Source organism: Camponotus vicinus, unplaced genomic scaffold (assembly GCF_025532165.1).
Source record: "Camponotus vicinus isolate PSW18456_S1 unplaced genomic scaffold, iyCamVici1.0 SCAF_6, whole genome shotgun sequence".
NCBI classification, from domain to species: Eukaryota; Metazoa; Arthropoda; class Insecta; order Hymenoptera; family Formicidae; genus Camponotus; species Camponotus vicinus.
Window position 1 is genome coordinate 19,563,965 of NW_028141978.1, and position 23,858 is coordinate 19,587,822.

At 40.5% G+C, this 23,858-nt stretch overlaps 1 protein-coding gene and 1 pseudogene across 1 annotated transcript; one reads left to right on the forward strand and one right to left on the reverse strand.

The window, feature by feature from the left end:
* The first annotated feature begins 98 nt into the window (after positions 1-98).
* Positions 99-2,878, forward strand: LOC145973406 (uncharacterized). Its single transcript, XM_083102739.1, has one exon. It carries the CDS (start codon positions 107-109, stop codon positions 2,105-2,107), a length of 2,001 nt encoding a protein of 666 aa, XP_082958865.1. The 5' UTR covers positions 99-106; the 3' UTR covers positions 2,108-2,878.
* An 18,196-nt stretch (positions 2,879-21,074) lies between these two features.
* On the reverse strand, positions 21,075-21,898 carry LOC145972919 (uncharacterized; annotated as a pseudogene).
* Positions 21,899-23,858: the final 1,960 nt, after the last annotated feature.

Sequence of the window (23,858 nt, forward strand, 5' to 3'; positions counted from 1 at the left end):
AAAACCTCATATACGTATACATGTAATATCCTTTTGTTAGGTAGTAACTAAATAATAAATATAATGATTAATCGACGTAAATGAATGATAAATAGATAGGTTAATTATGTCATATATATATATATATAAGAAAAATTTGCAGATGGATCCCAGGGGAATAGCTACGTTAACATTCTTACTCGTGAACTTACAATTCACCCATGGAATAATAGGCTACGATTGTGGTTCAGCGTCTGCTAATCTCACCACCTTATCATTACTAAACATCGAAGAATGTGATATTCCCCAGCAAAGCGTCAATTCAAGCCGAATTTATATTCAACTACTTCAAATTAACGAATTTGACTCTGTGAAAGTAATACAATGTAAAATTGAAATCGACCGATTAATTAAGAAATGCGGGATGTTTTCTCACACCATGGATGTCTTTAACGGCAAATATTCGTTCATACAAGAAACCACTCGTGAAGCATGCCGCCGTATGCACACTTATGGAACTTATGAATTGGCAGGAACATATATAACTGGGTTAAAATCAAATCAAACCCTGACACGTCCTATAATATTAGCTGGTCACGTCGACTCGGAAGGATCGTGCTCCGGAAGCGCTTATTCCGACCCATATGGAACATGGGCGGACGTCATTGTACTGGGCAGTATTAAAATTACTCTCCAAGATTACATAGCCGACGTAAAAATAAATACTAATAAAGTACACCTCAGATCTGGAGTAGCGTGTGAACTCAGCGCTACAAGTTGTTTAGATATAGAAGGAGGAGATACCTTCTGGGATCCCGTATCTGCTGATACTTGCAAATTTTCTAGCTATGGCGTATTATATGAAGGATATGCTGACAAGATAATTGACAGCATGAATCAGCAATCACAAGTAGCTTATTCGTTAACAGCACAAAACACTATATTCGCATTAACCAGCCGTGGGAAATATATTACTTGTGGATATACTCTAATTCGTACTGAACATCCAAAATTAATAATTTTCGAAGCATCACCTGGCATTGAAATCTTTAAGAAGCAATCAAAAGTATCAAATCTTGACATTTTTACATACATGAATTCCAAATTCGTGTATGTAGAAAGACATATACGTACACAAATAAGTGAATTATATAGAAATATACTTTTACAACAATGTAATCTGGAGCAACAATTATTGCAAAACGCCTTAGCCATAGCAACTCAATCGCCTGATATATTTGCATATTATTTAATGAAAGGACCAGGATATATGGCACTGTTAGCCGGTGAGGTAATCCACATAGTAAAATGCGTACCTGTCGAGGTGAGACTTGCTCAAACAGAATATTGTTACAATCAACTTCCTGTATTAAGGGGAAATCGAACATTCTTTTTGACACCGCAGACACATGTAATACTGCGTCAGGGGATACAAACGGCATGCAACGCATTTGCACCTGCAATGTACCTGCTGGGAGATTCATGGTATAAACTTATGCCTAAACCAGTAGATACAGTACCCCCTGCCATTATGAAACCTCTAACCAAGCCTACTTGGAAGTACGTTAGCCCTGGTTCGCTAGCCACTAGTGGCATATATAGCGAAAACGATCTGGAAGATCTAAAAGACCATATTATGTTCCCTGCCGAGAGGCCCGCGGTACTTAACACCATCGCCAGGGGAATAATGGGAAGACCTACATCCTTACAGGGAGGTTCAATTACCAATCTTTTAGACAAAGACGCAATAGAAAAAATCGCCGTCTCTACCTGGGAAAAATTTTGGAATAGATTTTTAATTTTCGGAAATATCAGCGCTGGAATAATGGGAATATATCTATCCGTTAGAATTTTTAAATTGATATTAGATACTCTAGTTCATGGCTACGCTTTGCATACAGTATATGGTTGGTCCATATACTTGCTTGGAGCCATCTGGGATTCTCTCACTCAGCTCTTATTACACTTAAAACTAAAGCAACCACCGTCAACAAACAAACCATCCGCTCCACTCGAGAATCCACAAAAGAATAAACACCCCGCTGACACTGAAGGATCCTCAGACCGTATCTATCCATCTCTTTCTGATAAAGAGAACACTACCTATACTCTACAACTCAGGGAATGAAGGTTTAAGCATTCCGCTACAAACCTCTATCCCCTCTCTACAGCCTTCTGTCAACGTTATCTCAACTCCGTAAAACTCAAATAGATAATCGACGAAAAAGTCGCAAATGATAAGACAAATTAACCTCTTTTATAGAAAAATGGAACCAGCAGCCATTGACACGGGAAGCCTTACACGATCTCGGCTGGAGGTTTTTATTCTCCGGGTCGTGTCTCCCTTATTATTTTGGGTCCGGTTGAAAAACGGTGACCAGGACCTTCAGGAGTTGGAAGAGGAACTTGCCCTCCGTATGTCAAGACGGAGCAAGTTCCTGATATGCTTCCCAGAAGACATAAAATTGGAAATGGACGTCGTAGTCAAAGAAGGTAACGGCTGGCGGCGAGGATGGATAGAGAAAATCAGCCAGGCGTCGGGGATGGTCAGAGTACGTCTAGGCGACCACGGTTGGTCAACCTGGCGACCAATGCACGAAACCTATCACCTGGAAGATAGATTTCGAGACCTGCCTTGGCAAGCCTTTGCGTGTGGGCTCGCCTACACAGGATCACCCGATAATTCGACAATATGGCCGGAGAAAACCCGAGAACTTTGCCGGCTCCTAGCCGAAGGTCATACCGGCTGGATCAACATTATACTTCCTTTAGGAAGGGGAGCGGCCCTCGTCAAGCTGACGATACAGGGCGAACATAATGGAGGAAACTACAACTTTAGAGATATGTTAATTAAGCTAGGACACGTAGAATTAAGTACTAAAATAACAAGAGATGTATTCCCCGCAATATAAAAAAAAAAATAAATAAATAAAAAATAAAAAAATAAAAATATAAAAAAAAATATAGATATATAATAAAAAAAAAGGGGGGGGTTTTAGAGAACCCAACTACATTTATATCATTAGTATATCTCCACTATATATATATATATATATATATATATATTTTACATACTAATATACTTATTCTAGATATTTTATATACTCATGTTATTATTACGTATATTAAAACTACTCAGTTACATATATATATATGTATATATATATTCATTAGTATATACATACATATACTTCTAATACCATAGCACACACCTTTTACATTAATTTATAAGGTAATATATATATACTAATACCGTAGGATATTAGCATCATAACAATCCATTCAGCGTTAAAATACGCATACATTGAACGAATTAATCTATGTAAGAAAAATTATACAATACACTCACATTAAGTACTAAATCAGCAAATTTACTCTTCTCCTTTTCTTCCTTCCCCCCCTTCCCTCATTGTACCTATACACTATTTCTTTATAATTTGTACTTTGTACTGCCCTAAAATTATATACACACATATATATATATATATATATATATTATATTCCCTGATAAAATGTCAATAGTAGTAATGACAAAAATAGTAATAATAATGATAACAATTAAAATAATCGCACGGTTTCCATCTTTTGATAAAAACACTGGAGGAAATATCTTTTCGATAATACCATCGACATTATCGCTCTTTATAGAAAATGGAAATCGAATCCATCGACACCACACATTTGCGCTCAGGGCATCAAGAAGTAAGAGTTGTATGCGTGGAATTACCGTTACTCTTCTGGGTACAACTCCGAAATGATGAAAAAGCCTACGAAAAACTGCAAAATAAATTACAAATAAAAATGGCCGCTAATAAGAAACTCATGACAAATATACATGAAGATCAAGCCGTCAGCGTAATGCACAACAAGCTCTGGCATAGAGGTATAATAACCAGAGTCAGCAGACTAATAGGAGCAGCCGAAATCTTTCTAAAGGACATTGGCCGGAAAATATGTCTGTCTCATAATGAACTGTACGAACTTGACGATGAGTTCAGAAAATTACCGTGGCGTGCCATCGCTTGTGCTTTAGCTCACACAGGATCAGAACCCCCCACTCCCACCTGGCCAGAGGTTAATAAAAATCTAGCTCGCATAGTCGCTGAGGGTAATAAAGGATGGATAAACATAGTACAACCTCTTTGGAAAGGAGCTGCTTTAGTTAATCTTCGACTACAATCTGTAAATTTCGATGCGTCCTACGATTTTAAAGAAGCACTAATTAAATTAGGAATAGCTCGTCACAGCAAAAACATTATGGAGCATGTTTCCCCCGCAGTGTAAAAAAAAAAAAAAATAATAATAATAATAAAAATATATATATAATGAATATATGCAAAATATATATACAATAAGTAAAACACATAGGATAACAACTATATAGCACAAAAGCTATTTATTCTAATTTCTTTTATATATATATACAACAAGAGTCACCCTTGAACACTTGATAATCGCTTACAGCGTAGAAATGCCGGGACACCATTACTTATCCATTGAAAATCAGGAAGAAGACGATGAACTGATTGACGGCGTAAAACCAAGCGATCACCCTGAAACCTACAGCTACCTATTTGAACTTCGATGTATTGTTTCACTCGAGGGCGAAATTTATCAACGTATTTCAGACTGCTATAAAATCTGCAGTTTATGTTTCTTTAAAGTTCCGGAAGACTATCAGCAAGAATACGCTGTAGTGGCACCACATAATTTAGTACATAGAGCATCAGTAGAAAATCAAACCAGATGCACACAATGCTATAAAATAATAATAAAAATTAGACCAGCTGAAGAGTGCAAAGGATGCATCGAAAAATACTTGAACACCGATAAAGCATATCTTAGCGAAGGATGGGGAGCGCCTGTCTTCGCCCGATGGGAAGAAACATAACAGTGAAAAGAGAAACCTTTTCCCCCTTTTTCCCCCTCGCACTCTCACCATCAAATCCTGACTTTGTAACCATAACCACATGCCCTTGCTTGTCTCTATATTATTCACTACTTTTCCTCAAAAAAAAAAAAAAAAAAAAAAAATTAATAATAATAATGATAATAATAATAAGAGAAGAAAAATAATACTAGAAATATATATAATAAAAAACCAAGAATATAAGATATATATATATATATATATATATATATATAAGTTCGCATTCCAAGTATTTACAGTTAATTCTTGAATAATTAACCATCAACCACAGCACAAAATGGCAGAAAGACAATGGCTTTCCTGGAACCCCGACACGCATGGAGAAGAAATTCATAGATCTACCAGAGGAACAAGACCACAAGACCATTCCGGAACACCAGATTACTTATTAGAACTCAGGTGTGTCAGGCAATCAAGAAACTATATTTTCCAACACCTCACAAATCATCAAAAAATTTGCACCCACTGCTACCTTACAGTGCCAAAAAGCCACCGACGTAAATACTTAATGGTGTTGCCACACATGCTAATTCATACAGACCTTACTGAACCTCTAAGAAATTGCACGCAATGCAATCAAACCATGATGAGAATCAGACCTGCAAACGAATGTGTAAACTGTATTGAAACATTTTGGAAGACTGACGAGACTGACCTGAATCGAGGGTGGGGAATACCAGTCTTTCCCTTAAAGAGAGAAGAGTAAGATCAAAAGACAAAGAAGGAGCCTTGTCTTTCTCTCTCATACGCACATCTGGTATCGACTCTGACAAAGACAAAATGTCCACATCTCTCTCTTGTCCTTACTATCCTTTCTCCGCTCCAGTCTTCTCTTTCACGCAACTATATAACTGCGTTAAAATATCAATTATCAATAATTTTTATTAAACTATCATTATATTCTTCTTATGTTGAGTTGCCTTTATATAATCTTTAATCATATAAAAAAAAAAACATATATAAAAAGAAATCATGTACAAGAAGGACGAAAGAATAAAAGGAAGGGGTTATGGAGGTCGCCTTTTCTTTCCTCCTTCTTTAAAATTTATAACACACTTATACTATACTCTTACATATTACTTTAAATATATAATAATAATGCGTATAAATTTCCTTTTTCCGTTTCTCAAAAAGAAAAGAATCTAATATTCTTATTATTTGCAAATGTCGTGTACCCCCAACATTTGTCTAAGGCGGGGGGTGTTACGTCCAGTGGACTCCACGATTCTTTTCTTTCCTCGAAACGATTTCGTGGAAGAAGGAAATCAAGGATCGACTTGCATTCGGAATGCAAAGCGATTCTTCTTAGAAATAAAGATAGCACTTAGAAGAACGCAACCTCACCCGCGGGTATCGTCATTAAACTTTAACAAATCTAATACTGAGAATGGCCAGTCGAGATAGCGTCAACGAAACTCTAAATAAATTTACGAGTTATATGATGAAAAGTTGTTATGAGAAATTCTAACTGTCCCGTATCTATGGGTACGGCTTTATGTTCCAAGCCTCTCTATCCAAAGAATTTTCAAAATAAAGATCTGGTCCTCGGAAGAGTGACAAATAATAAACGTAAGACAAAACCTTTCGAAATTGATAGTGCACGTGCGCTCGTTCGACAGGCCACCCTCAAGCGTTCTCCGAATCGCCAAATCATCAAGCGATAAGATAATCAGCTCACTCCCACTCTCTACTGGATGGAGCTAAGTCTCGAGCCAAAGGGCTTAACCAATTAAAATCTCAAGAGACCCCTCTCCTTTTAAAAAATCAAGCTCCTTGACCTTAGGAAGGGAGTAATAGAAATCATTTGATTCGCCTAAAAAGATTCCCCACCATCCAGAAGGGAGGAGGAGTAAAATCCTTAAAACTTGAGCCGAAGACGCGGACACACTTCAGTTCACAGTTCATAGAACACAGTTCATTTTAAAGAAATTACGACACCTCTTTCGTGCAGCACAGAGTATCTGTTTAAATTCAATCATTGTCAATAAGTAAGTGAAGTGAGTGAGGTGAACTTTGGATCAACTGAGCATTCTACTCATCTTCAACCAACAGCCACCCACCTGCGCTTTCAGCTCCGGTCGGATTAAATTTCTTTTTCAACACCTTGCAACGTTCACAATAAGTAGTAAGTTTAAATTTCTCTCTCAGTTCCTATTTCTCTTTCCCATTCGACTGGCGATATCAAAAACGATCTTTAAGTAATTAAAGAGTTTGAACTATAGATCCTTAAAATAATAAAAATTTAATCAATAATACTCTCTATCAGTTAGAATTTCATAATAACCATCAATAGTAATTTATCCTTAACAATTCAATTCCCTTTCCATATAACTCTTATCTATTCGTTGCGGATTTCAGAATTGGAATTCACGAATATTCCTCCTATCTATTCGTTGCGGATTTCAGAATTGGAATTCACGAATATTCCTCCTATCTATTCGTTGCGGATTTCAGAATTGGAATTCACGAATATTCCTCCTATCTATTCGTTGCGGATTTCAGAATTGGAATTCACGAATATTCCTCCTATCTATTCGTTGCGGATTTCAGAATTGGAATTCACGAATATTCTTCCTATCTATTCGTTGCGGATTTCAGAATTGGAATTCACGAATATTCCTCCTATCTATTCGTTGCAGATTTCAGAATTGGAATTCACGAATACTTCCCCACTCTCCAAAGATTCTTTACAGCAATCTATCCCATTAGTTCCCTTTAATTTTCTTCTCGATATAAATATATATATATATATATATATATATATATAATTACTTCTTCAAATTGTGATCGGATATATTTCAAATGAAAGGATTGAACGATAAATAAACCTTGAAGATCGTTTCTTGATAGAGACCTAATATACCTGATCGATCATCTATCTTCATCAATAATTACCGTATTTAAATCGCGTATCTTAAATTTTACTAGTGTCGCCTCATAATTCGCGGTCAAACAATAGGCGTTGGCGGAATCGCCGGAACAAACGGTTAAGAGAAGGGCTGGCTCAGGCTATCGGCGGTCCAGTAAATCGTTCGACCACTAGTATAGACAGTAATAAACTCGACTCCAACACACACACACCTAACCCCTCTTCCTCACCCCGTATTCCGAATTATTCTCCAATCTCATCCCCAGGGCATTCCTCGACCTCCCCCGGTACACCTGTTCCAGGCCCCGCGCGGTCGTCTGGTTCACCCCCCAGATCTCCTACCCCGACCCCACTAGAATTTTCTCCTTCCCCAGCTACTTCATCAACCCTTGTATTCGAACCCTCTCCTTTGTCTTCTCCCGAACCCCCTCGTTCCCCCTTACCTCCTGTCCGGGAGCGTACCCCTCCCATACCTGTCATCACCCTCGACTCAGACCCTCCTTCTCCTTCCACCTCCTCGGAGTTTTCAGAGTTCAGCGAGGCTCTGGAGGATTTCGCGAGAGATCTTCCCGACCTTGAACAAGATTCCCCCGATTTCGACTTCCCTCCCGATTCCCTGTCGGAACATCCCGACACCCCTGAAACTCCCGAACCTCTCCCTCCTCACCCTCTAAGTTATTTCCTATCACAGTTTCCCCTCATCGACTTCCCCATTCCCGAAGGAACTTTCCGTGTGGGCCCCGGTCCTGTTTATCACGAGGAGCTCCTTCACTACCTTACCACTGCCCCTCCCGATGCTATAATTGCTTGGCATCTCCCTGGCTTCCACCTTCCATTAGGAGTTCCTATACAAGCCCTGTGGAAGAAATTCCCTCCGTCCACTATCCAATTTGAAAATCCTTGACCTTTTGTGCTCCCCCCCTCCTTTTTTTTTTCCTTCCCCACCTATAATATACCTGTTTAGATAGCAAATTTTAAATTAAAAGTAACAAGATTGTAATAATCTCCAGCCAGGGGTAATACTTAAGATTAGATTTACCACTTTTATTCCTGGCTGACGTCCTCCGAACCAATGTAACACCCGCGGAAATTCCCTCACACATACAAACAACACACATATAAAATTTTCAATTATATTTTGTATTTTAGAAAAGATCTTTATGTAAACATTTCATATCGCTCAAACGACTAATTATTGAATAAATGATAATTTATAATAAAATCTTCATTTAATTTTGCTACCCGTTCTCATTCCTTGAAGTCCGAAATCGCACAGGGTCCCGTCCCGAGTAAAAGAGATTCGATTCTCTTACCGAAAAGGGACCGACGAGCATAACGGCCTGGGACACTCACAGAGTTAAAGGGACCATTCTGGTCACTGACCTGTGCCAGGCCCCTGACAGTGCGCTCGACCCGATCTATACACACGCCCGAAAAGTGTGTCACCGGGTAAGTAGGTTGCGTCTTTCCAGACGGCCCGACCTTTTAAGGGTCTGGACGTAACATCAGCTTGTGGTGCAATACCACGTTTGTTATATGAACCCAAAACAAAAGTAAGCCACCTCTTCCAAACACCTGCATAAATCAAATGTAAGAGATCTAATCGAAATTGTGAAACCATTCCAGTCGGAATTCTTTCCAAGGGTGAATCACCAGTATGATGCAAAATATTAGATCGAATACGAAATGACTCGTCTGTTCTTAAAGTATCATCTAAATTTAAAAAAATTTGTCTCGACAGATAATATTCTCCTTCAACTTCACATTTCTCGCATGCGAAGCGACTGTTATGACCAATTGTATATTTTATTAATGATCTCACTGGAGCATCAAGCACATAATTGCGAACTCGAAAAGGATAAATATGTTGGAATACTTCAACACCTTGCTCTTGCAAATTTTTAACTTCTTCCACATATTGTCCTAAAAATGTTTCAATATCCTTTGGCTTTCCTTTCCCATAATAAACAGCAATTATAAATGGCTGAGGATCATCTTCAAAGCAGCCGAGTATTGTCCAAAAACAATCATTTGTACTTTTATATGGATCCAATCCATCTATGTTTATATCAATTACAACCTCTTGATGATCCACGAAATATTGTTGCACAAGTCTATCATCAATATTTTTTCTAATACCCTTATAAAAAAACTCTCCATCTTCAAGAGCAATAGTAACTGTTTCACGAGGAGTGTGCAAAAGACTTTTATAGCTCTTAGGTAAATTGGGAAACAAAGGTGCAAGTATTTTCAGAAGACTATCTACATTAACGAAGCTTACATCTTTCATTGCCCATTCTTTTAAATTTGTTAATAGATACTAATTGCTTCTGATCGTCATTCTGAAGAAAATCATTTTGATTTTCAAGATTTCTTTCGAAAATTTCACTACCACTACTTAATACTTCATGTTCACTATCATCGGTACTGTGAATATTATTGTTGTCTATTTCAAATTCAAGCCTGTCAGAATTATTACTACTTATATTACTATCAACTCCATTAGAGTTATCTGTGTTAATACAAAAAGTATTATTGTCATTTCTATTCTCACATCGATTAATATTAACACTAGATGTACTACTACTGTCACTATCATCTCTGTTTAAATCATTAAGCGATTGCAAATTAATATGCCCTGGAATTCCTTTCACTTTAAAGCCCAATTCAACCACTCTAATTTTCTGCATCATTCTTGTCTAGCATGTCTTGCTCTACGACGTTTACTCTATAAAAATTATTGATATAAGATATTAGATAAAGATATTGATTAAGACTTAAATTCTGTCTACAAACCGCTTCTATCTTTGTTTGATAACATTAGAAGTGAGAAATCCATGCCAAAAATAGTATATGTTGAAATAATAAATATAAAAATAAAATGAAATAAAAATGTATATTCGCATAAGATGACACTTATTGGGTACTTTCCTATTAGCGACACAAGTTGACACAAGCATTATTCTGTCTTTTTTCAACATTCAGGAATAATAAAAGATAGAATGATACTTGTGTGTTAGCTCATGTCAACTTGTGTCGCTATGGAACGCACCCATATTGTTATCACTTCAGCATATTTATAAGATATATTTAATTTTCTTTTTATTCAAATCAAATAATCAATAAATAGCTAAAATAAAATATGTAAATATGCTGTAAAATAAAATATGAAAAAATCAAGAGAGAAAATAAATTATAATATGATTTCTCGTTTCTCATGTCAAAAGCAAGGTTAGAGTATCAAAATGCATTAACTCTAATAAAGGATTGCATTAAATGAATTATATGTTATATTAATATAAAATATGAATACTTGAATGCGAAGCGTAAAAATATTAAAAGCAAATAAAGTACTATTTTTTTAGAAAAAGCTCACATGCAATCTACTACACGTGCAATATTTTCACAAAAAGTTTATTATACTTACAGGTTTATCAGTCATATTAGAATTTTACAATATGCGCACATGTACGATGATATCAGGAGTAGGTATACAAGGCGGGTTCTAACTCAGGTCCACTCAGGGGGGGTGAGGCGCGAGGGGATCTCAGCGGCGCGGGGGAATGACGTCACGCAGGATGGAGGGGGTTTTCGGTGGCGCGGGGGAATGACGTCACGCGGGACGGAGGGGATTTCGTAGGCGCGGGGGCTGCGGGGCGGGGCGGGGGACGCTTGTGTTGGATGTTTTATGACAAGTATAAACAATCATAAACCGATTGATAAACAGCGGTATTTGAAGAGGATTGGGGCCGAGACTAACGCGTCGGGACATGTTTTTCGCAAACAAAATGGCTCTCGCGGTACCCTCCCCCTCTCCCCACAATATAAGTAATTCTAGATTTTTTTTCGAATTAAACAATATAAGCGGTATTCCTTTGAAGAGGATTGGGTCTTAAGGCTGACTAACGCGTCGGGACATGTTTTCGCAAACAAAATAGTTTTGTGCTGTTGTGATACACCCCCTCTCCCACAATATAAGTAATTCTAGATTTTTTTTCGAATTAAACAATATAAGCGGTATTCCTTTGAAGAGGATTGGGTGGATGGAAATGCGTGCGAAGAAATTACGTCATGATTTAGACTTAAAACTTTATTTATGTTTTATGTATATATATATATATATTTTTTTTTTCTTACGTACTATGAACTAAAAACTAAAGCTGCCAGCTCACAATCGACGAGCTGATGCTTGTTGAAAGCGTCACTCGCGCGTATTACATTAGATATTTCTTTTGGATTTATTACAGTAGACGCGATATTGGAGAATTGCGTAAACTTGACATCAACTGTTTCGATAATTTTACCCAATCGATCAAAAGTTACATCTATGCATTGATTGAGATCGAACATACGATGTAATGTCGATTCGACCATCATCAAGCATACGTTTGAAGATTCGAGACTTATGAGTTTGACGTCGTTAATCGTACGAACTCTCACTGTTAGCGGTCCAACGCTTATGAAATTGTAGTCATCTTTAGAGTTGTTCCAAAGTAATTTTTGAATATTGCGACGTTGCTCGTAGAGTCCCTTCCACGTTTCGAGAGATAATATCAGTTCCTTTCCTCGATGATCTCCTATGGCAATCTCCACGTAACTCGGTGGACCCACGTTGATACCAATTTCGAGGAATTTGAATTCCGTAGCTGTCAATGCGTATCGTCTACCTAGTATACGAACCGCACGACGTTCCAACGAAATGCTACAGAAAAATTAAAATTAAAATAATAGTAATAATACAATTTGTAAAAAAAAATATATAAAAAATAGAAAGAAGTTAAATGAAACTTACTTGTCACATTTGTTCTCAAACGATGGAGTTTTATCATGACTCGGTACGTAATTATTCACACGTCCTCCGATGCCGCTGTTTCCGTTTCTTTCGACGTAATACATTTCTCTGGGAGTTATGAAAAGTGAACCACGAGAGCGGTGTTAACGCGACACTGATCGTATAAGAAATAACCGAGTATACATGACGCTCATCTTCCAAAAGTATAATGTGGTGGGGGGATCAATGCTTTGAATTTTAGGAGAAGGGGGGATAACGCTCAGACAAAAAATTCTTAGAAACGCATAGAAAGGTCTAGGAAGGGGAAATAAGAGATAAAACATATTAATGTTTACATATTTTATTTTCTTGCAATTCTTTCTGGCGTTGCGACCACCAGTTAAATATTTTGAATACATTTTGTAATGCGCAATTCTTAACATGTTTTCCACATCGCATACTATTGGTAATATCTAATTTATTTAGAGAATCAATATCTTCATAGTCTGCATCCAAGGTTTCAATAATATAGCCGTTTCCCGCATCGTCTAGTATATCGGTCAGCCATTTTCGCTTTTCAAGTCCTTTAACGTACACGACAGACGATTCTTCTTCTTCTTCTTCGTGTATCGTACCAACGACAGCTGTTGTAATTACACGCTGAGCCAAGCCATACGGAACGTTTCCGTCTTCCCATTGTAATCCATGATGATTTCTAATCACCCATGAGACTTGACATCGCTCAGATTTTGTAAGTACGCTCCACGGTACGGGACTTGCGAAAAAGTAATGCGAGAGAACATATCCCTTTCTCAGAACCGCAGCTTCCTTCACGACAAAATTTCTCCCGACAATAAATCCTTGCAGATCCACAAACGTTGGTACGGACATGACGAGATCTCTCTCTTCGATACGTTAGTCGAGATGAATGACAAAACTCTAAAATCATCTCGCAGCACTTTGATTTATATCCTGCTTCTACTCCCCTCTCTCTCTTGTGTCGATGTTATCGCTTAGGTGATTTTGCGTACAACGTTGGTCAACGGATTGTACTGGATCACACGATCGTGTATGATGAGACAGTACGCAGTGGTATTCGCCGGCACGTTCTCCTTACATTCGAATTCCAATCTCACATCCATGGTTGCGCTCTTGACCGATTCGTTTTGTCGAGAACAATCGATAATCACGAACGGACCATGACGTTGAAACTGTAAGATGGAGAGACTCGGCACGAGATACTCGTATCCGTAATAGATCTTGCAGAAGCGCGCGTACGTGTCGTAGAGAATGGCACATCTGCCTTTTTCGAAATCCAGATTCATATCGTCGTACGGATAACATTCCGAATTCAGATAGAGTTTCACGTTGATTAATTTGCAGTGGTCGAATCGACTTGTATCCTCAGACATGATATTTTTCCGGTTTATCTGCAGAGCGAAGACAACGTATCGTGGTTTCTCCAGTTGAGTCGCGGTCTTAATGGCCCACGAATGCTTGGTTGTAAGCTGCAATAGCGGAAACTCGTATAGATCCCACGAGCGAAAACCCATGCTGAGATATCGTCCGCTTTCCAGAGCACGCAGCATCGACAGTTTTTCGATCTCGCTCAACAGCACGTGTGGCATTCGCCATTGTATCTTGAATATGTTGATCACAGGTTCCAGTGTCGAATCTCTAAACAGATAATTATTATTGTTGCGCGATCGTATTAAGATCAATTCGTGACGAGCGTTAATCACCACTCGTTTATAATCCTCGCAGAATCCCAATAACATGTGGAGCGGTACGCAAAAATTGAAATGTCCATTCTCATAGGTCCACGGATCCCAGCCAGCGTTTTTCATAATCACGTTTCTATCGGATGATACCGTTACATAGTTTTTGAGCGTAGTGGTTATTCCTACGTTTCTATTGCGATAAATCTCAACGCCATCGAGTTCGTATCGAATCTCATCGAACATGAATGCGGCGCAATTATTTGCCAGTTCCACATCACTTCCTTCAGCTGGTTTGGTTTTCGTTAGTTGTCCCTCGATGTATAGGAAACTCTCATACGGCAATGTATACAGATCCTGTTGTTGTATGGGTATTCTTATTTCATCACTGTGTCCGAACGTTGTATTGGCGAACGGGTTGTACGTGTGAGTCTCGATCTTGATGATACGATTGTCAAAGATCGGTTCATCACCGATGTTGAGAATGTCGGTCATCGTTCAGCTGTTTCGCACCGCAAATCCCAAAGATTGTAAAAACGCAACGTTCGATGCGCTGAGTTTCTTTTTCTTGGATGATTTGATATTAGCGAACGTCGACGTTGTTGTTGTTGTTGTTGTCGGTGGTGTTGCTGGTCTCGTAAAGATTGCGTTATCTCTCACGTCTTTCGATCCGTTCAATACGAGCATCTCATACGTCGCATACGTACGTGCAATCATACGGTGATCTCTTCTCCTCGAAAATCGAGCAATCGTCCGTTCTGGTCGACAACGCGTAACGTTAAATCCGTAATGCTCCGCGCGATGATCGGCAGGTAAATGATCTGTGCAGGCGTTTCCGATATCTTATATCCCGGTGGTACCCTCGGTGAAAATTCATGTATCGTATGAACGAGTATGCCGTTGTTGTTCGCACCCGCGGTCACGTTACACTCTATACGGATAATATTCACGTTGAGAATGTTAATCGGCATGTTTGATTCGTACCATTTTCGCGGCTCGAGAATACGATTCGAAAATCCTAGCAGCGATCCAATGTTGTCGGGTTTGGTAAAGTTTATTCTGTAGGCACATTTGATCTCGCTCCTCATTGTATTGTAATTAGCGCGGAGCACTATCGGATATTCATCATCTTCATAGTCAATGTGTTTCTTATCGCGATGTTTCCGTGAAATTGCTTGTTTCAAAAATTCATGTATATTTTGCAACTCATACGATCCCTCGGGAATCGTAATTTCCTCGTCGTCTTTGCCAAAGTAAAATTTATTATTCGAGGAATTCACATTCGGTATCGTGTGATAAGTCTCAAAATCCGTTAGACCGAGCTCGTATTCGCCGTCTCTCAAATCTATGATAGGAAAGAAGTTTGCCGTGAGAACGCTACTCTTCCCAGTCAATGTGAACGTCATAGACATGTCGACGAAACTGTTTAACGAATACTGAGTTAAATAGCGCAACATCTGTCTTTAAATTCACATGCATCGACCGTTCGAAGAAACTGCAAGCACAATTGTCCGCAGATGCTCTGATCGTAAGTTTGAACAGGTGTGTAATTGTACTGTATCTTCGTTACGTTTCGTCCGAGATATCGCACCAATTCATTCGGTGGTCGAAGATTGCCGAAACTGTCGAAATATATAGCGCGATTCCCCCTCTTTGCATACGCTACCCAATGAGTACCTGGTCCTTCGACGCTATCCAAATTTACAATGCCGCTCTCGTTTTGATATATACCACCGATCGGTAACGAGTTGCGCATGAAAACACCTCTAAAATATGGAATGTGCATACGTTTTGCCAGTTGTAGCAATTGTATGTTGGTAGTTGCGCCCTGCGGCATTTTTAGCGTCTCTTTGACGTTTTTTTTTTCTCGTTGAGGCTCCTCGTCCGTATTTGTAAGGAGCGAGATATAATCCGTGACCTTCCATAGCGCGATTGTGACGTAGCATCTCTTGCAACTGACGTTGCGCGGCTTTTCCGTCGTTCACCACCTTCGCTACACCAGCCGCTCCACCGATCAGGGATCCGAGCGCACCCAACATTGGTAGAATCGGCAATACACCGCCGCATTTCGCTACCGGAAGTATCCGTTTCTTCGCCGTTTTTTTCTTCGTCTTCGTCTTCAGACCCATACCGAGCTTTGTCTTGGCTTTCATCGCTGTCCAGACAGCTGTGGCGGCGGCTCTCTCACCGAGAGTCGAATCTCTCGCAACGATGCGATTCCGCGCTTTCTCAGCGAGTATCTTATCCGCCGCGTGTCTCTCGGTGAGATCGTTGCTCCGAGAGTATGCTATATCGTGTTCGCGACACGCCGCGTCCAATGGATTTATACCTCGATCGCCTCTGACTAATCGCTTCTCCAACCGTGTGCCTGGCCCGCAAAACTGATAGCCGGGAATATGGAATTCGATCGGAAGTGTGTTTATCGCGTGATTTAATAGGCCTCTACCTATTTTCGTTGACATTCGCTGCAATTCTTTATCAATGGTGCCGGACCGTCGATGTGTGTTTCCTGCCACGGCTGATTGTAGTGTTCGTAACAGCGACGATACGTCTGAACCTCCGGATCCGCTTTTATGTGTTCCGGAAGTTTGTCCCACACGTAGTGGACGTGATCACCGCACATTCGCAACAGAACAGCTTTTGACACAAATTGTAGTTGTTCGACGCTCAAATCGCGAATGTCGGAAGGACTTGATAGCAGAACGAACATTTTTTCTCTACTGAGCGACTCGTGATTTCGCGCACTATAAATAGGCAGGCGTTCGATCCAATCGGTAGTGTTGAAAAAATGAGATTCGTGCGACAACCTTTGACGATACGCGTGACGAATTGCGACGACAGATTACGATCAATGGAGGACAACGCAGAGATGCGCAGGCACGGTACGATGCTACCGACTACTATACGCGCGATCGTTTGCGGCCCCTCGAATTGTGGTAAAACCAACGTTCTGATAAGTCTACTGGAAAGCCCGCACGGTGTACGTTTCGAGAACGTGTACGTGTACTCGAAGTCGCTGCAGCAGCCGAAATATCGATATCTGGAGAATTTGTTGACGCCGATTGACGAAATCGGCTATTTTACGTTCTCCAATAACAGTGACGTCATTCCACCGAGCGAGGCACGTCCAAACTCGATTTTCGTCTTCGATGACGTGGCGTGCGACAAGCAAAATACGATAAGAGAGTACTTCTCAATGGGTCGTCACTCGAACGTCGACTGCTTCTATCTCTGTCAGACGTACGCGAGAATACCAAAACATCTTATACGCGACAACGCGAACCTGCTGATTTTGTTTAAACAGGACGGTACCAACTTGAAACACGTGTATAACGATCACGTGAATACCGACATGTCGTACAGGGATTTCAGTGAATTATGTCGTACTTGTTGGCAACAAAAGTATGGATTTCTAGTGATAGATAAGGACAGCTCATTTACGAACGGGCGATACAGAAAAGGATTTAACGTGTTCGCGATACCGCAAAACGATTAATCGCTGCCGACACTCTGTCGACATGGCTGAAAGCGATAATATTCGCGAGCGTGAAAAGATTGCGAGGGAAATTGAGAAAACGAGCGAATCGATCCGCAAGAAACATCGCGCTTTGAAGACCGGTAAGATCGACGACGATATCGCGGTCAAGACCCATTTTAGACCTATTATCGAGCCACTACAAAAAATCGTCGACAACTCTAGCTTAATCGCGGTGAAAAACGAGCCGGAGAGTAACGCTATAATTAAAACGTTACCCATCAAGCGGTACAAGGAAGAAGAGGAGAAGGAGGAGGAGGATGAGCATACGACACCGAAAAAAAGACAACGATTGAAGGCGAATCGTTTATCGACATCGCATAAATCGGATGAACCGCTGATAACCTCCACACCGTCCGCGACAACGAGAATCGTACAACCCACGATACCCGAATCACTCGCAATCGAAAATGTTTTCGAAACCACGGGCAACCCGCTCGAATCACCATCTGTTCGAAACATGTTACAAACGTTGGAAGGTCAAAAAATGTTACGAGAGTACTTCGGGCCACTGCCACAAAAGTACATGAGCGCTTTCCTTAGTGGCGACGAAAAAAATCAGATCGATCACGTGTACGGTGTCTATTTCAACGAGAATGAAATGTGGCTCGGTAACAAACGATTCGACATCGACGCAGATGACTCTATAATCATAGACAAAGTGAGGTACATTGGTACACCTGGATTATACGAGTTGATCTTCAAGAGAATTCCCGATGATGACATATACACTGAGGAGGATATGCAAAAATATAAGAGCATATTAATGGCGACGAGTGCGCATAAACGCCAATATGATGCGCAAGGTCAATTAAAGAGCAACAGGGGATACAAGTATAAACACATAATTGCACCGTTGATGTCGATCGAATCGAAAAAGAAAAAATGCGGTACGGGAGTATCCATGCCTCGCGCGATGACGCTAACCGACAATAAGATCGATTACGTGCACTGGGACGATCCCAACGAGCTAGTGGATCGTCTATGATTGCTCGATGCTTCGCGCCGAGCTGGCCACAACGCTCACGACAACGAGATCCTGTCGATTATAGAGGAACTTCGCGAAGTCGGCCTTATTATAAATTAAACGGTGTCTCAACGAAACTGATCAGTCGATCGACGTCACTCGCATCGAGAAAAAAAAATGCCCATCAACAAATTTGGATTATTCGAACAGAGAAATGAAGCAATTAGAACAAGCGATCATTGGGATAAATCGGTGACAAGTTACTTGCGTCAAAACGCTCTGTGTCGCGTCGCTACGTACTATGACGCGAGGTCGCGCAAGATTCGCCGTGTAGCGCAACCTGAGGCTGATACCGATGCAGTCAACAAACTGTACGTGGAACAATGCGTTAAAACGTTGAAGAATCAGCAGAAAGAATCAGACGAGAAGCTGACTGCGTTCGAGAAGGACGTGCGAGCTTTGCAGACTGCGATAAACGAGCTTCAGCGTGCGATTAACACTAATTCAGAAACAGCTACGAGCGGCTAAACAGCGGCTATTGTACAATTATTGAACATCTACAAAGGCTTATCGAACTACAATGAGTGGCAGTGATCGAAGAGGAAACGGCTGTGAACGAAGCTACGAACAATTCAAGAACAGTTGCGAACGAGGTTATGAACACCTCAGGAACGGCTACATACGAGGCGGCATACAACTCTGGAACGGCTACGAACGAGTCAGAAACGATTGCCAACGAGGCTGCGAACGGGTCAGAAACGACTGTGAACGAGGCTACGGACTACTTAGAAGCGACTACCAACAGGGTCAATCACGGCAACAAACGGGTCAAGAACGGCAGTGAACGGCTCAGAAACGACTATCAAACGTGTAAGGAACGACTATCGAACGGGTCAGAAACGGCTAACGAACGGCTATCGAACGGGTCAGAAACGGCTATCGAACGGGGCAGGAACGACAACTAACGGGGTAGGAACGGTAACGAACGGCTATTGAACGGGTCAGAAACGGCTATCGAACGGGTCAGAAACGGCTAACGAACGGCTATCGAACGGGTCAGAAACGGCTATTGAACGGGGCAGGAACGACAACTAACGGGGTAGGAACGGTAACGAACGGCTATTGAACGGGTCAGAAACGGCTATCGAACGGGGCAGGAACGGTTATCGAACAGTAACGAATGATAAAACGCACGGTGATACTCGGGGCACACATCGTTTGATCGACGAATCGAAACAACGATGGATCGGCGATCCGAGGAAGCGAAGAAACAACATAGGGGGGGAATAACCGAGGAAGCGAAGAAACAACATAGTTTAGAGAAACAGCAGTTGGTGAACGAATTGCACGCGCCGGCGAGAAAAAATTTTCCCCGAAGACATGTCATAGTGCGGGGATACGATGACTTGTGGCAAGCTGACATTGTCGAGATGCGTCCGTACTCTCGTTTCAACAGAGGTTACCACTACATACTCACAGTCATCGATGCGTTGAGCAAGCACGCGTGGGCCGCACCACTCAAGAGTAAAGGCGGAAGCGAGACAGCTGACGCTATCGCTGAGATAATTCGAAATAGCAAAAGATGTTCGAAAAACTTACAGACTGATATGGGGAAGGAATTTTATAACGCTGACGTGCAACGGCTCATGCGGAAACATGACATCAATCATTATTCTACATATTCAGTATTGAAGGCATCGATCGTTGAGCGATTCAATCGCACGCTGAAAAACGACATGTGGAAGATGTTTACGCTGAACGGATCTTACAAGTGGATCAGCGCGTTGCCGCGACTCGTATCGGATTACAACGCGCGCAAGCATCGAACGATCGGTATGCGACCCGTCGACGTTACCCCCGCGGTCGCTGAAAGACTCTTGGCTACTGTGTATAACCGTGTAAATATCGCGGGTCCGGCAAAATTCAAAGTAGGTGACTCGGTACGCGTTAGCAAGTACAAGACAATTTTTGAGAAAGGTTACACGCCAAATTGGACAACCGAAGTGTTTAAAATTGTAAAAGTGCAGCATACTAATCCCGTAAGCTATCTACTTGAGGATTATCGTAAAAAACCTATCGCTGGAGCGTTCTACGAGCACGAGTTGCATCGCGCGAATTATCCGGACGTGTATCTCGTGGAGAAAGTACTGCGTAGGAGGGGTGACGAGGTTTACGTGAAATGGTTGGGATTTGACAATTCGCACAATTCTTGGATACATAAAGACAATGTGATTTAATTCATACAGTGTTTATTTTTAATTTTCTGGAAAAAATATATGTGTATAACATATATAATATTTGAAAAATGAAAATATACATAAAAATCCTTATCAATATTCCTTGCGATAGTACATGTATTTTTTAATATAAGATGTATGAGATATGCATTACAAAAATATATGAAATATAAAAATACAAAAATCTTTATTAATATTTCTTTCACACACACACACATTTTACAATGGTATCTTATAATGCCCCCACGGTAGCGTATCGGTGGTTTCGGGTACGATATACCGCTTGTCGTCGTACGGACTCAGAGCAATTTTTGTCTCGCGGATTGTGTATACTTGGTGCAATTTCGATCATATACACGACTGCTGGCGCGTCATTTCAATTTCTTCTTTCAAACACCGTGTGTAATCGTCAAACATTATCGTTCTCGCGACAACGTTGCTCTTGACGCCTTTAACTTTCTTCGTATCCTTTTTCCCATCGACTCGTAATGCGTACATTTTTGCTCTGAGCCCGGCAAATTCGGTCATTATGGCACCGTTATTTTCATCCTTCATTAGACCCGGTACCTTTTTATTTACGAGCGGCATACCGTACGCATTGTTTGCAGCATAATCGCTAGTGTCGAATCTGCTGACGTCGCGCTTCATATTTTTGTACATGTCTTCGCACTCAATGTGATATATGAGACTATCGGTATCGGTGTACATGACCTTACATTTGTCGCGATACAGGGGAGACATATACTCATGATGAAACTCGTACAAACATGTCTTGGATATGTCGAGTATACACATACCCACGTAGATTGGTTTGTAGAATTTCACCTCGAGTTTGCGCAATTCCACAGCTATTAAATTTTCCGAAAAGACGCTTCTGCTGTGGAAATTTGGTTTAGCGATCATTGCCTATGCACCGTACCGCCCGTCCCAGTGCGTTAGTAATTTTACATCAACGCGATTGCGCACATTTTCCATCGTTTTGCCAAACACCGCATTGTTCATTAATTTGTATAAATTTTTTTCAAAATCGTTTTTAGCCAATGTTCTAAAATGTGTATTGAGTTCTATGTAATTTCGAAGCCAGGGAGATTGAGAAAACTGTAAAATTCTATGTATTTTTGTAACGCGAAGACCGTGACGCGTACACTGCTGCAGGTTGCGGTAGTGTATCACGTAACGCTTTTTATCGTATAGCGTGGCAAGCAGTTTGAATTCCCGCTTGCCAGGTGGTTTGTCGCGTGTCGGGCAAAACGGTAGGTCAGTGTGCGCATCGTGAAGATGTTGCGGATACTCGAGATCGACTTCGAGGATATAGCCTGTAGGCGAATCTAGCGCGATCGATGCTACGTCAAAATTCGACACGTCGTCGACCCATCGAAAATCGGCGTAAGGCAACGGTTGACACATTGCCCATCCGTACAAATTATTTACATCAAAGTACATCAAGTATGATGATGGTTTCGATGGATCGTATGACTCTATGTACTTGTTATTAGCACGCGCGTATCTGTTGGAACACTGACTCAGACCACCACGTATACCGCGTTCGATAAACATAACCATGTCGATGTCGGTAAGCAATTCAAACGTAATCTTGGTATGCTTCAACATAGCGTCCCACGTGTATCCGGGGAGAGTATAGTAATACGCAGGGTCGAGTCCGTAACTTTCGATACATTTGTTGCGAAAGTTTTCAAAAATATCGGCTAATAACAAGACATCGATTTTAAGATATAAATCGCTATATTCGCCTAGCGTTCGAATGGAGAATCGCGTCCAGATGGTCTCGGCGTGCGCATAATCGCTCTCGGATATAGTTTCACCGGTTAAGGAACTGTAAAATGATTCGCGCGGTGGTAAACATGTATCTTGCAACTTGTCAACGGAATCGATGTATTCGTATGGAAACACACCTTTTCGTGTTAATAATTTGAAGTTTTCACTCGATAAGTTTTGAAATTCTGATTTTAAAATATCTAGTTTATCTTTATCTAGATAAGATGCTAATTTGTCGAGACTTGCCGTAAGAAATTTGAATGAATCGATGAAACGTAATTTTACTTGATTTTTTGGTTTTTCTTCCTTAAGATCGACATTTTTGGTAAACGATATATATTTCTCTTTCGTTATTGGAAGTAACTCGACTCTCCCTTCGAACGCTGTGGCTATTTCCTCGATAATGAAATGCGAATCATAACCGGATAAATTATGAAACACTATCGGAATACAGAAAGACTCTTTATAATTTAAATTACAATTTGAATGCGCGGGACCTCTGTACCGTCCAGTCAAATGGCAATGATCGCGTACGCGTGTATCGTCTTGCGCGAACGGTTTTTCGCATATATGACATTGAGTAGCGCTATTAAATTTTTCACACTCTTCGAATGTTAAATCTACCATAGGGACATTAGTAGTTAAAATATTTTTTACACGAAATGCTAACATTTTAAGTTGCTCGACGAACCATGCTATACAATCGGTACTGCGACGCGAATGATATGCTGATAATGAGTCGTCGTACGAGCAATGTATATAATATGCTATGCTAAATACTTGATGGTGCTGGCACATATTCTTCTCTTCCTCCATCTTGGCCAGAACGCATTCCAAGTCGGCGTACACGATGAATGGAAGCTGCTCTTTCCTGTTGTAATTGTTGAACGATAACCACTTGTCCTTATCGCTCGGTAACCGGATAGCGCAGTCGTTCATCTTTCCGCAGTCTACCGTATGTAACTGCAACTTGTCGTCCGAACCAAAGTAATGCAAGCATCTATAAAAGAAAATAAAAATTTTTTAAAAATTAAAGATTTATATACAATTTGCTACATAACTTATAATTATTTAAA

Excerpts from the sequence above, each read along its gene's own strand:
- LOC145973406 (XM_083102739.1), top strand. The coding sequence starts at position 107 with ATGTCATATATATATATATATAAGAAAAATTTGCAGATGGATCCCAGG.